Here is a 12843-nt window from a genome sequence, read left to right as displayed (position 1 = left end):
CCATCGTCACTCAGCAGCAGTTTCAGGGAATTCCAGACCCTTTTGGATAGAAGAGACCTTAAAGCTCATCCAGTTCTGGGTACCAGGTGTGACAGTCCTGTCCCCTTCTGCATTGCCTGCAGGGTGCCCAGCACCGCGGGAGCCCTGAGGTGTCGCAGACATCTTTTATGAAAAATCCTTTTGCTAGGATCTTTTCTCCTGAGAAGCTGAGATGCCTCAGAAACGAAATGTAAACAATAATTATCTGCTGCTGTGGAATGCAACAGGTGGATCTGTGATTGGTCTCATGTGGTTGTTTCTAATTAATGGCCAATCACAGTCCAGCTGTCTTGGACTCTCGGGTCAGTCACAAGATTTTGTTATCATTCCATTCCACTTCTTTCCTTTCAAGCCTTCTGATTAAATCCTTTCTTCTATTCTTTAGCGTAGTTTTAATATATAATTTCCTTCTAATATAATGCCTATCATAAAATAATAAATCAACCTTCTGAAACACGGAGTCAAGATTCTCATCTCTTCCCTCATCCTGAGACCCCTGCGACCACCACCACGCTGAGGCACGGCAACACCAGAGCCTCTGGAAGGGCGGGTCCCGAAGATGCATTTGGGGAACCTTGGCCAGGCTCTGTTCCTTCCCCCTTCCTAGGAAAGGCAGCTGCGCTGGCGCTCCGGCCGCAGGGAAGCCAAGCAGAAGCGGCCGGGGTGGCTCCGTCCTCTCAGGAAGCCACTGCGGGAGCGAGGGCGGTGCCCGAGGGGTCTGCTAGCCCACACAGCTGGAGCACAGCTGGACATAGCTGGAGCACAGCTGGAGCACAGCCGAACAACCTGAACACAGCTGAGCACACCTGGGCACAGCTGGAGCGCATCTGGAGCAGCGAGGGCTCCCCCGGCGGGCCCGGGCAGCAGCAGCGGTGCCGGACGGGGCTGAGCCGAGCCGAGCCGAGCTGTGCTGAGCCGAGCCGAGCCGAGCCGAGCTGCGCTGAGCCGAGCTGTGCTGAGCCGAGCTGCGCTGAGCCGAGCCGAGCCGAGCTGTGCTGAGCCGAGCCGAGCTGTGCTGAGCCGAGCCGAGCTGTGCTGTGCTGAGCCGAGCCGAGCCGAGCTGTGCTGTGCTGAGCCGAGCCGAGCTGTGCTGAGCCGAGCCGAGCCGAGCCGAGCTGCGCTGAGCCGAGCTGTGCTGTGCTGTGCTGAGCCGAGCCGAGCCGAGCTGTGCTGTGCTGAGCCGAGCCGAGCCGAGCCGAGCCGAGCCGAGCCGAGCTGCGCTGAGCCGAGCTGTGCTAAGCCGAGCCGAGCTGTGCTGAGCTGAGCTGAGCCGAGCCGAGCGCTCGGAGCCTTTGGCAGCTCCCGCGGGGTTTGGCAGCGGCTGGAGGAAGGAGCGGAGGAAGGAGGCGTTGGGGTGTGAGCCGGCCGTGAGTCACCGCACAGACACACGGACACACAGACACACGGACACACGGACACACAAACGCAGCCCGAGGGGCGCTGCTGCAGGTGCGGGGCAGGGCGGTGCGGCCCGGGATGGCACGGACAGGTAAGGACAGCTCCGGCCTGGGGGGCTCTGGGATGTGGCCGAGGAAAGCTGTGCCTGCTCAGGGCTGGTGGTGCCAGCCACAGAACTGCTCGGGGCAGGAGGCTGCGCTGGGGACTCCCAAAACCCCCTCTGAGCTGAGTCAGCACATGGTCAGGAGTCTTTAATCTGTGCTTGCTGCTTCTTTTGCAAATCTGGCGATCAGACTGTGTCGGCTGACCAGCGTCTGGTGCTGGCAGGGATGTGTTCACACCTTCAGGGCTCATTTTCTAGCGCCCCTCTGGGGGCTAGGGATGAATCAAATCGCTGGGTGAGGAAGGAGAAAACACGAAGCCGCCTGTTGCAATTTCCTGCCCCAGATTAGAGAGGAACAAACAGAGTTGGGGCTCTCCCGGTCACACTGATACATCTGGCTTCACTGTCTGCAACTCCGCGTTTCTAGTTCCTGCAGGCATTTCCTGCTCGGTCAGGAGCTGTGGCACGGGTGGTACAGGGGGCACAGGGTGGCATGGGTGGCACAGGTGCATTCCTGGTGTTTGGCTGCTGGCCCGAGCGCTGTCCCAGCCGTGGCTCAGCAGCCAGGCAGGTGCAGGAGGGACAAAGGCAGTGCCCTGTCCCCAAGGGATGGCTCTGCGGGGCTCAGCCTGCCCCAGCCACCCCTCCAGTCTGGGTCTGTAAGAGCTGAAACGAGGGATGAGGGGCTCTCCAAAATGCAGTTTATTCAAGAGGTCACAGCAGCCCAGGGTGGTGGGTGACAGAGCTGTGCCCACAGCTGTCAGCTCCAGCTGCAGGCAGGCCTGGAGACCCTTTGGTTTTGGTTACAATGCATTATAGACTTCTCTTTTTGTTACAATGCATTATAGACTTTTGTTTGCTGAGCATCTCAATACAGCAGAACCAATCTATACCTTAACTATTATCTATAGCCTATCATAACTACTCCAATTACCATATTCATGTTACTGTTCACCAATCACTAAAAGTCAGTACATTACAGTTTAAGCTAGAAGCTGTTTTTCAGTTTTCTTGCAGTGGAAAATTCTGAGACCTTTTTCCTACTTGCAGCTTTGCTGCCTTGTTTGCCTGTGCTGTCTTCCTGCTTGGTAAAAACATCTTCCTGTCTGAGGTGGGTTTATCCTTCACTCTAAGCCATAAAAACCCCTTCTAACTAACACACCCTTTGCCTCCTTGGTTGTCCAGTAAGACTGGCTCAGCAATTCTTTTCTTTTATATCAAAACTTGCTTCTATCTCTATTTGTTCATCAGACTCTACATTTAAAAATCTTTTTGCTAAGCACACATCTGTGAGACTTTCTTGCCAAACTTCCATCCTTCCCAGCATGGGTCACAGTGCTCCCCTCAGCTGCCATTCCCTGTTTCTCCTCCAGTTTTCAGGTTGCTCTCCATGAGTGTGGCTGTGCTGCTGCTCCTGCTGCTGGTTCTGGGGCTGCAGGAGGCTGCAGAGCGCAGGAGGAACAGGAACAGATGTTTCTTCAACCGCACCCAGGAGTTCTGTATGTGCTACAACCTGTCTGAGGAGACGGCTGGGAGCATCATCCAGTGCCTGGCAGCTACTGTGGTGGAGTTTTGGGGTGGAGATCTGGAGAAATACACAGACTTCCCCATCAGGGACCTGGACGACTCCACCATTGACACTCTGGGCTCCCTTATCGTCCAGAAAGTCATCATTGGAAATGTGCTGGTGCCTGAGGTGCTCCTGGCCCGTGTGCTGAGGTTCTTCTCCTACACCCACGTGCAGGAGCTGGCCTTTGACAGCTGCATTTTCCAGGGCACGGGGGACTGGAGTGACATGGACGGGCAGAGCTTGCCCATCCTGTCCCTGAGCTTCCACAACGTGAGCTGTGCCCCTCTGACGGGCCACGAGCCGGCCTTCTCCAGCCTGGGCACGTGGCTGGGGACGCTGCAGGAGCTGGCTGTCACCGGCTCCCGTGTCACCAGCCTGCCCTGTGCCATCGGGAGGCTGCTCAGAGCCCTGCACTCCCTGAGCCTGGCACACAACAGCCTCGGGGATGGCAGCCTGGCCCCTGCCTTCTGCCAGGGAGCTTTCCCTCAGCTCCAGCAGCTGAGCCTGCAGCACAACAACCTGAGCTCCTACCGTGGTGTGTGTGAGGGCGTGGGGCTGCTGCCACAGCTCCAGCACCTGGATCTCAGCCACAACGAGCTCAGGGCAGAGCCATCCTCCTCCTGCCAGTGGCCACCATCCCTCCAGCACTTCAACTTGTCCTACACTGGCTTGGCTGAAGTGCCAGCCCCGCTGCCTCCCCACCTCCAGGTGCTGGACATGAGCCACAACCACCTCCACGCTGTCGACATCTCCCTCAGCTCCATGAGGAAACTCTTCCTGAACCAAAACCTGCTGCAGGCCGTGCCCTCCATCAGGAATTGCCCCGTGCTGGATACCCTCCACCTGGACAACAACTCCATTTCAGAGCTGCCCAGGGCTGAGGTGAAGCTCCTGGGGCGCCTGCAGGACGTGGCTGTGGCTGGGAACCCCTTCAGCTGCTCCTGCTCCGGGGCCGGGGGCCTGCAGGCCTTGGCGGCCATGGGGCACCTGGGGCTGGGCTGGCCTGGGGACTACAGGTGCCACTCCCCAGAGCAGTACCAGGGCTGGCAGGTGGCACAGGTGCCCGTGTCCGTGATGCACTGTGACCCTGCTGCGGTGGTGGCCCCGCTCTGCGTGGCCCTGGCCCTGATGGCCGGGGCTGGGGCCATGTACGTGGCCAGGACAAGGCCCTGCCGCAGAGCCTGAGGGGCACCGGGACCCTGCCCAGCAGTGCTGTGCCCACAGGGGCTCCTGGGCACCCCACAGCTCCTGTTCTGCCCTTACTGTGCCCACAGGGGCTCCTGGGCACCCCACAGCTCCTGTTCTGTCCTTGCTGCCCCCACAGGGGCTCCTGGGCACCCCACAGCTCCTGTTCTGTCCTTGCTGTGCCCACAGGGGCTCCTGGTGGAGCAGAGCTGTCCACAGGGTTTTCCTGCTGTGACTCTGTCATAGCAGAGAGCCCCTGAATAATGGGGAATAATGAGCATTGACTCCATGATTGCAGAAGGCTGATCAATCACTTTATTCTACTTTATTAAACTATACTAATAAGAAAAACCCCATTGCCCTTGCAGATAGTCTGATACAGCTTTGGTTAATTAATCCAAACACCATCAGTGGTCAATTAAGGGTTGGTAAACAATTTGTTGTTTACCAGTTTGTTTGTTTACCAAACTATTAAGGATTGGTAAACAATCTCTGTAACACATTCCACATGTGCACAACAACAGGTGCAGCAAGTGGAGACAAGGATTGTTTCTCATTCTTTTCTCTGAGCTTTCTCAAAGCTCCCCAGGAACATCCTGAGAGCTGTGTGTGTCTCTGTTCAGAGGATGTGTGATCAGCACATGCCTGTGCCCAGGTCCTGGGGCACTCCTCCCGCCAGCCCTGTGCCATCTCCCACTGGGGATGTCCCTGTGGCCAGGTGCAGCTCCCCAAGCCCTGCTGTCCCTGTCCTGGACAAGCTCAGCTCCATCAGGTCCCACTGGCAGCACTCAGGTGTCCCCAGCCTTGCTGGGCTCTGCTGGTGCCCCCCCAGAGCCCCCCACTCCTTTCAGCCCCTTCAGTCCAGGCATCCTTGGAGCCTCCTGTGCTGATCCTCCCTCTCCTCACCCTGGATGTCAGGTTGGGCAGGATGCTGCTTGAGAGAAAAACCAAAAACCCATGAAAAACAGGAAAATTACTAAATTAAACACCCTGCACACAAATGCTGATGGGCTGGAGCAGCTCCTTACACCTCAGCCTGAGGCTCTGGAGGATGATGGGTCCAAGTGGGACCTTGAGGAGGCGCAACCACAAACTTTTTAAGTGATTAAAAAGAAAACTAATTTGTTCTGGGTTATTCAGAGAATCTCTCACTGTAAGGAGGAAATGGATTATTGGGATGCAGGACTGGGGAATGTTCAAAGGGAAGGGGTGGGTGGGGAAGGGACAGGCTTGGGAAAATGGGGCTGGGGGAGAATCACAGAGTCACAGGGCAGTCTCAGCTGAAAGGTACCTAAAGCTCATCTCATTTCACCCCTGCCATGGCAGGGACACCTCCCACCATCCCAGGGTGCTCCCAGCCCTGTCCAGCCTGGCCTTGGGCACTGTCAGGATCCAGGGGCAGCCACAGCTGCTCTGGGCACCCTGCCCACCCTCCCAGGGAGGAATTCCTCCCCAGTATCCCATCCAGCCCTGCCTCTGGCAGTGTGAAGCCATCCCCCTGTCCTGTCACTCTGTGTCCTGGGGCTGGTGGCAGGCACTGCTCACCTGGCCAGCCCTGCTCCTCTCCCCAGGGCCTGTCCTGTCCCCCACATTAAACTCTGTGCCTGGGTGTTCCCTGTGTCCCTCCCTGTCTCTGTTTGGGCACGGGCACACCTGACCTGAGGGCAAACACAGCCTGGGGCTGGGGGAAGCACCAAGGCTGGAGCTGGGGAGCTGCTGAACAGGGCAGGGGGTCCAGGAGTGGGTCGGGAGGGACTCAGGGTGTGCCCTGCCCGGGTGGAGGGGCTGTGGGGCTGTGCCAGCAGCCCTGGGCAGCCCCGGGGAGGCTGGGCAGTGCCCTGGGCTGTGGCAGTGCCCTGGGCTGTGGGAGGCTGGGCAGTGCCCTGGGCTGTGGCAGTGCCCTGGGCTGTGGGAGGAGGGCTCAGGGAGCTGGGGAAGGCTCTGCTGGTGTTAACCAGGGTGCACAACAGGGTGTTGCTGCACCTGGGGAATGTTGGGCTGGCTGGACACGGAGCAGGGAGCAGCAGCTGTTGATGATGGATGAGGAAAGAGAAATCAATCCCTTTCCTGTGGCTTTGCTGTGCCTTGGGAGCACCCACACGGGGCCAGGCCCTGCCCCAGAGCAGGAGGGGGTGTGAGACCCTTCCCACCAGTGCTGGGGACACTCACAGGACCCCCAAGGGCTCTTGGAGTCCCCAGCCTGGGCTCCCCTCTGGAGCAGGGCTCTCCCCCAGCATCATCCCACTGTGGCTGTGCCCAGCCAAGGGCGGGGGAGCCCCTCACAACCCTGTGCCCTGCTCTGTCCCAAGGCTCCACCCTACCAAGGGCTTTCCTTCTGGCCTCCTGCAATTCCCCAGGGCCCAGCACGTCCCTGGTGTCCCTGCCATGTCCCTGGTGTCCCTGTCATGTCCCTGGTGTCCCTGCCATGTGAGCTGCCTGCTGCTGATGGAGTCCCCAGTGCTGCTCCACCTGTGCCCAACTGGCATCAGGCTCACACCTGGGCACACCTGAGGGATTTTGGGGGACAGGGACATTGGTCTTGTGGGTAGAGGGACTCGTGTGCATCTGCTCCTCCTGGGCCTGCCCACAGCAGGGCAGGGGCTGCCCTGGGCCCTCTCTCCTGGTGCCCACCTGTGGCTGTGGTCACAGGAGTCTGAGGATGAGGGGAAGAGATGAGGACCTGACTCCATGTTTCAGAAGGCTTGATTTGTTATTTTATGATATATATTATATTAAAACTATACTAAAAGAATAGAAGAAAGGATTTAATCAGAAGGCTAGCTGAGAATAGATATTAAAACTATACTAAAAGAATAGAAGAAAGGATTTAATCAGAAGGCTAGCTGAGAATAGAATAAGAAAAGCTTGTGGCTCAGCACAGCCAGCTGACTGTGATTGGCCATTAATTAGAAGCAACCACATGAGACCAATCACAGATGCACCTGTTGCATTCCACAGCAGCAGATAACCATTGTTTACATTTTGTTCCTGAGGCCTCACAGCTTCTCAGGAGGAAAAATCCTAAGGAAAGGATTTTTCATAAAAGATGTCTGTGACATCTTGGAGCTGGGAGCACCCCAGGGGTGTGATGGCCCCAGGCACCCCCTGCTCTCTGTGGCCCCACTGATCCTTGCCCATCAGGCTCAGCCCTGCAGCAGGGTGCCTCCAGGCTGCTCTGGCTCTGCCCACATCCATCAATAATGCAGGAGAACCAGATCCCCAGGTAACCCCATCCCTGCCCTGGCCAGACTGCAGCTCAGGGGCTCTGCTGCTACTCTGCCCATGGAGCAGGTGAGTGCTGTGCTGGGGGACAGCCCAGCTTGGCTTGCAGGGACCTGCCAGGGGTCTCCTCCAGCTCCTGCTGCTGCTCAGTGTGTGGCTCCTTCCCGTCTGTGCCTGCAGGCTGAGCAGGATGTCAGCGTGAGAGCAGCCCTGGGACTGCAGCAGGCAGCAGGTAGAGCTCAGGGCACCCCAGAGCCCTCACCTGGACACCAGGGAACAGGGGACAGGCTGGCACCATGGCTGTGGTGGCACTGGGACACCAGGGAGCAATTGACAGGTTGCGGTGGCATCATGGCTGTGGTGGCACTGGCACCATTGGTGTGGGCAGTGCTGACAGGACAGGGTGTCATCCCCATCCTGGTGGCTCTGAGCCATACCAGAAGGGCTCAGGAATGAGGTGAAGCCCTGGGATGTGGGAGGTGAAGGAAGCTCTGGGATGTGGCAGGTGAAGCTCTGGGATGTGGGAGCTGAAGCCCTGGGATATGGGAGGTGAAGGAAGCCCTTGGATATTTGAGGTGAAGCTCTGGGATGTGGCAGGGGAAGCTCTGGGATGTGGCTCCAGGTGCAGGGGAGGCAGGACAGGGCTGGGACAGGGGTGTGACCCCCACACCACCCCACACTCGGCGTTTGCAGGGCCAGCAGAAGGCTGCCTGCATGGCAGCAAGGACCCCCTACAGCTGCTGCTGGCTGGGAAGGAGCCCCAGGTGAGAGCTGCAGGCAGGGACAGCCGGGGTCTGAGGGTCCCTGGGGCACCAGGAGGGAGCAGGGCTCTGTGACACCCCTGGGACACCCCTGATGGGAGCAGGGGCCCTGGGCTGACCCTGCCCTACCCCCCTATGGGCCCCTCCCAGGGAAAGGGGGTCTCTCCTCAGCCCTGTCCATGCCAGGCCCTCTGTGCCACCCCTGCCATCTCCATCCCAGCATGCCCAGTCCCCCCTCTGCCCTGCCCTGTCGTGCTGGGATGGGGGAAAGCTGAACATCATCCCTCTCCCTGCACCAGCAGAGCTCCCTGACTGTTGATGGGGTGTTCCACATGGATGCAGGACAGGTACCTGAGCCCCAAGTCCTTCCCTGTGCCCCAACCCCAGCCACATGGGCCAGGGACATCTGCGCCATGCTGGCTGTGCCAGTCTGTGCCAGTCTGTGCCATGGCTGTGCCACACTGGCTGTGCCATGGCTGTGCCATGCTGTGCCATGGGTGTGCCATGCTGGCTGTGCTATGCTGTGCCAGTCTGTGCCATGCTGTGCCATGGCTGTACCATGCTGTGCTGTGGCTGTGCCATGGTGTGCCAGTCTGTGCCATGCTGTGCCATGCTGGATGTGCCTCTCCTACAGGAGAAGGTCCTGGAGCTGGCCAGGCCCCAGCTGGCCCTGGTTCCCCTTGGCTACAGCGTGTCCCTGCTGCTGTGGGACCCCCGTGGCCCTGGGACACAGCTGCCCTTCCAGAGTGTCATCTGGCAGGTGAGGGCACAGGGACAGCTGGCAGGGACAGGGGACAGCACGACTGTGCAGTGCTGGGCTCCTGGGTCACCCAGCAGAGCCCAGTCCCACCGGGGCAGGGCTGGGATCCAGCCATGGGTCTGGGAACAGCAGCTCCCAGCTTGTCCACAGGTGATTGACACCGTCTTCCAGGAGCTGGAGGCCTTGGGGGACGACACTCAGAGCCTGCAGATGGTCAGCCTGGTGCAGGTAGGGCAGGAGCAGGGCAGGATGGCCTGGCAGGAGGGTCCCATTCCCTCTGTGCCACTGCCCAGCCCCTGCTGTGCCATGAGCACATCTTGCCCTGTGCTGGCATGCAGTGCCCTCATCCGGACCAAGGACTGGGGACCTTTGCCTCCCAGGTGTTCTCACCTCTTTCCAGGACTTCCCACAAAGCAGCTCCTGGGCTCCAGCAGCATGGTGGGACCAGGATCACCCTCTAACCCCTTCCTGCTCCCCCCACAGCTGGGCTCTCTGGGCCAGTCACTGCTCCAATGTGGCCTTGAGTGGCACAGCAGTGATGCCAGCTCCTGGCCCTGGGCTGGCTCCTGCCCTTTGGCTCTGGGATGCTGCCAGGGCCTGATAAGCTCCACAGAGGGCTCGGGCGTTCCCAGGGCTCTGCCCTTCCCTGGTGCCAGGGGAAGCTGGGAGTTACCCCAAAATGAGCTTTCTCAACCCTCACCTGGGCATGGCCACAAGCACTCCGGGCCCCTGGTGAGTGTGGGGTGCCAGCAGTCCCTTTTCCTGCCCCTGCCTGATGCAGCTCCCTCATTCCAGGTCAGCAGCCAGGACAAAGCCTGGGACCTGCTCCATCCTGACGGCCGAGCCCTGCAGGTGCTGGATGTGGCACCCCTGGGCCTGTAGGTACCAGGGCTGGGCATGACTCTTGGGGGCTGGGCAGGGAGCATGGTGCCAGCCTCAGCATGGCAGGGGTGTTCCTCAGAGAGTGCAGGGTGTGGGTGTGACCCTCCCTGCTTGGTCCTGTCTCCCTCTGCTTCCAGGATGGTGGAGGAGGTGACAGAAGTGGTTGTGCCCGATGCCCAGGCTGCCATCAGTGCCTATGCCAGGGGGCTGGGTGCCCTGCCAGCTCTGTTCCAGGGGTGTGCTCAGCATTCCCCCACAGATGGGCCCTCAGCTGTGCAGGGGTGAGGATTTGGGGCAGATCCCACAGGCTGGGAAGGGCTGGGCCATGGGGTGCTGGGCTGGCTCTGCTGCAGCCCCAGTCCCACCCCTCACACAGCCCCAGTCCCACCCCTCACACAGCCCCAGTCCCACCCCTCACACAGCCCCAGTCCCACCCCTCACACAGCCCCAGTCCCACCCCTCACACAGCCTCTCTCCCCAGGGCTGGCAGCCTCTTCACTCTCACCGTGGAGCGGGAGCTGGGGGGTGGCAGGCGCCAGCGCTCGGCCCTCAGGATCCTGCTGTCCCCAGGGGCCAGCGGGCCCTGCCCCAGGCCGTACGTACAGGGCTGAGCTCTGCTCCCCCTCCAGCACTCCCTGTGCCTGCTGAGGGCCAGGGAATTCCATCCCTGCAGGTGAAGCAGGGGGACACCCCAGTGGGAGCCATGGCTGGGGCTGCCAAGGGGGTGTCACTGCTCCTTGGGATATGTGGGGCCAACCCATCCCTGGGTCCCTGTCTGGCCTGGTAAGAGCAGCCCTCTCCTGGGGTGTCTCCCCACGTGCAGGGAACCTGGAGCTGTCTGCCTGCCCTGGATCGTGGAGCGGCTGCTGGAGGGGAACAGCCTGACCTTCCTGCTGCTGTGTGTGTCGCTGCCAGGTACCCCTGGGATTGGGACACTCTCTGGGTGCCCCCTCCCTGAGGATTCCCCCATCCTGCCCCACACTGGCACTCAGTCCCTGCTGCCTGGGACACCTGCAGTCACTGGAAGCTGACACAGCTCCACTCCTCTCCATGGCACCCCCTGTGCTGGGGGTCCCCATGGCCCCTGCCCAGGGCTCGCTGTTCTCCCAGACACCTCCAGAGAGGAGATCCTGGGAGCTCTGGGACTGGCTCAGAGGGTGAAGGGGCTGGCCAAGACCATCTCTGCCACGCTCTGGGCCCCTGAGGAGGAGATTGCGGCACGCCGGAGGGAGATCAGAGCGCTGCGCGTGGAGCTGCTGGCTGGGCCTGGCCACCCCGAGCACAGAGCAGCTGTGGCACAGCTGAGGAGAGCCCTGAGGGAGCTGCAGGTGGGGAATGCCCCTGGATCCACAGGACTGGCATGGCACTCGTTCCCTGGGCTGGGTAAGGTGCAGGCTCCTGACCCATCCTGGGGTCAAGGCCCTTGTCCAGCACTGAGGGCAGGGCTGAGGGTGAGATGCATCCCTGGAGCCACACCAGGCCTGGAGCTCTGACACATCACAATGAGTTCCCCTTTTCCAGGTGCTGAAGAGTCAGAGGTGGGAGAAAAAGATGGCCAAGGTGCTTGGGACAAGTGAGATGCACCAGCCCAGCGCAGAGGTGGGCAGGGGTCAGGCCAGGCCCCCTCAGCCAGGGGCAGTCTGGGAAAGCCCTGATTCAGGGAAAGCTCTGAATCCCAACTGTGTCCCTGGAACATCTCCTTCTCTGCCAGGAGCAGGTCTCTGCAGGTAATGCAGCTCCAGGCCAGCAGCCTGGGAGCCAGACACCCCTGGAGCCAGCAGAGCCGGAGTGTGGGGCCAGGCACGCATCCCGCAGATGGGTGGAGGACATGTGGGCACAGAGCATGGCTGGACACGGTGGGAAAGGCCTCACTGTCCATCTGAACGTCCTTCATCAGCTTCCCGTGTCACACTCATCCTCCTCCCCTGTCCCCACACTGCAGGATGGGCTGACAGCAGAAGCCAGGGAGGGGACAGCCGAGCTCTGGCCAGCACAGGGCTGCTGGAGGAGCCATCCCAGAGCAAAGTGTCACAGCCACACCCCGGGTGTGACAGCGTGAGTGGGAGCCCGCAGGGTCCCTGCACAGGGCTAGCTCTGCTGCCAGCACTGGTGCCACCGAGCCCCTCTGCTCTCCTGCAGGTAGGGAGGCGGTGCCAGCCGTGCCCACCCCCGGAGGTGCAGCGGGCCCTGGCCAGGGCACGGCGGCAGCGGCTGCGGGCTCAGCACTGCCGGCAGCGCCAGCGGGAGCTCGGGGACAGCTCTGTGCCAGCCCGGGAGCACAGCGGGGAGGTGAGCACAGGCAGAGCCCAGCGCTGCGAGCTCCTAGTGCAGCCCAAGGGAGCAGGGACACCCCGGAGCTGCCCTGACCGTGTCCCTGTCCCCGCAGCGGGACACAGAGCGCTGGCAGCGGGAGGTGACCGCGCTGGGCCTGAGCCTGGAGGCAGCGCTGCGGGAGCGGGAGGCGGCCGAGGGGGAGCTGGAGGCTCTGCTGCTCAACCACCACCGGGAGATGCAGGGCTGCAGACAGCACCTGCTGCAGGTGGGCAGGCCGGGCTGGGGACACCTCTCCCGGCTGTGCAGGGCTGTGCCAGACCGCCCCGGGCACCCCCAGGTGCTCCGGGACCAGCAGCGCCTGGCGGAGGAGCAGCGGGCGGGCCTGGAGCGCCGGTACCGGGAGCGGCTGCAGGAGGCGCTGCGGGAACTCGCCGAGCACAAGCAGCGACTGAGGGACACCCCACGGGACATCCCACCCCATGGCACCTCACAGAGACCCTGAGGCACGGCCGGGCGTGGGGACAGCTGGCCTGGCACGACTGGGTCCCTGCAGCGAGCCAGCAGCCATGCCAGGATACCGGGCAGCCCCAGGCACAGGAGTTATCCCAGACCTCTGGCTGTGCTCCCGAAGGAAAGCCTGCTCTGTGCT

At 61.1% G+C, this 12843-nt stretch overlaps 1 protein-coding gene across 1 annotated transcript; it reads left to right on the top strand.

Moving 5' to 3' along the window:
- Positions 1-1229: 1229 nt before the first annotated feature.
- CD14 (CD14 molecule) lies at positions 1230-5421 on the top strand. Its single transcript, XM_058815499.1, has 2 exons — positions 1230-1528; positions 2914-5421. The coding sequence occupies exons 1-2, from the start codon at positions 1516-1518 to the stop codon at positions 4293-4295; spliced, it is 1395 nt and encodes a 464-aa protein (XP_058671482.1). The 5' UTR covers positions 1230-1515; the 3' UTR covers positions 4296-5421.
- Positions 5422-12843: the final 7422 nt, after the last annotated feature.

This window comes from Ammospiza caudacuta, chromosome 16 (assembly GCF_027887145.1).
Source record: "Ammospiza caudacuta isolate bAmmCau1 chromosome 16, bAmmCau1.pri, whole genome shotgun sequence".
In the NCBI taxonomy this organism is placed as follows: Eukaryota; Metazoa; Chordata; class Aves; order Passeriformes; family Passerellidae; genus Ammospiza; species Ammospiza caudacuta.
Note: the sequence above shows the minus strand (reverse complement) of the source record. Positions and strands in the feature narration are given on the sequence as shown.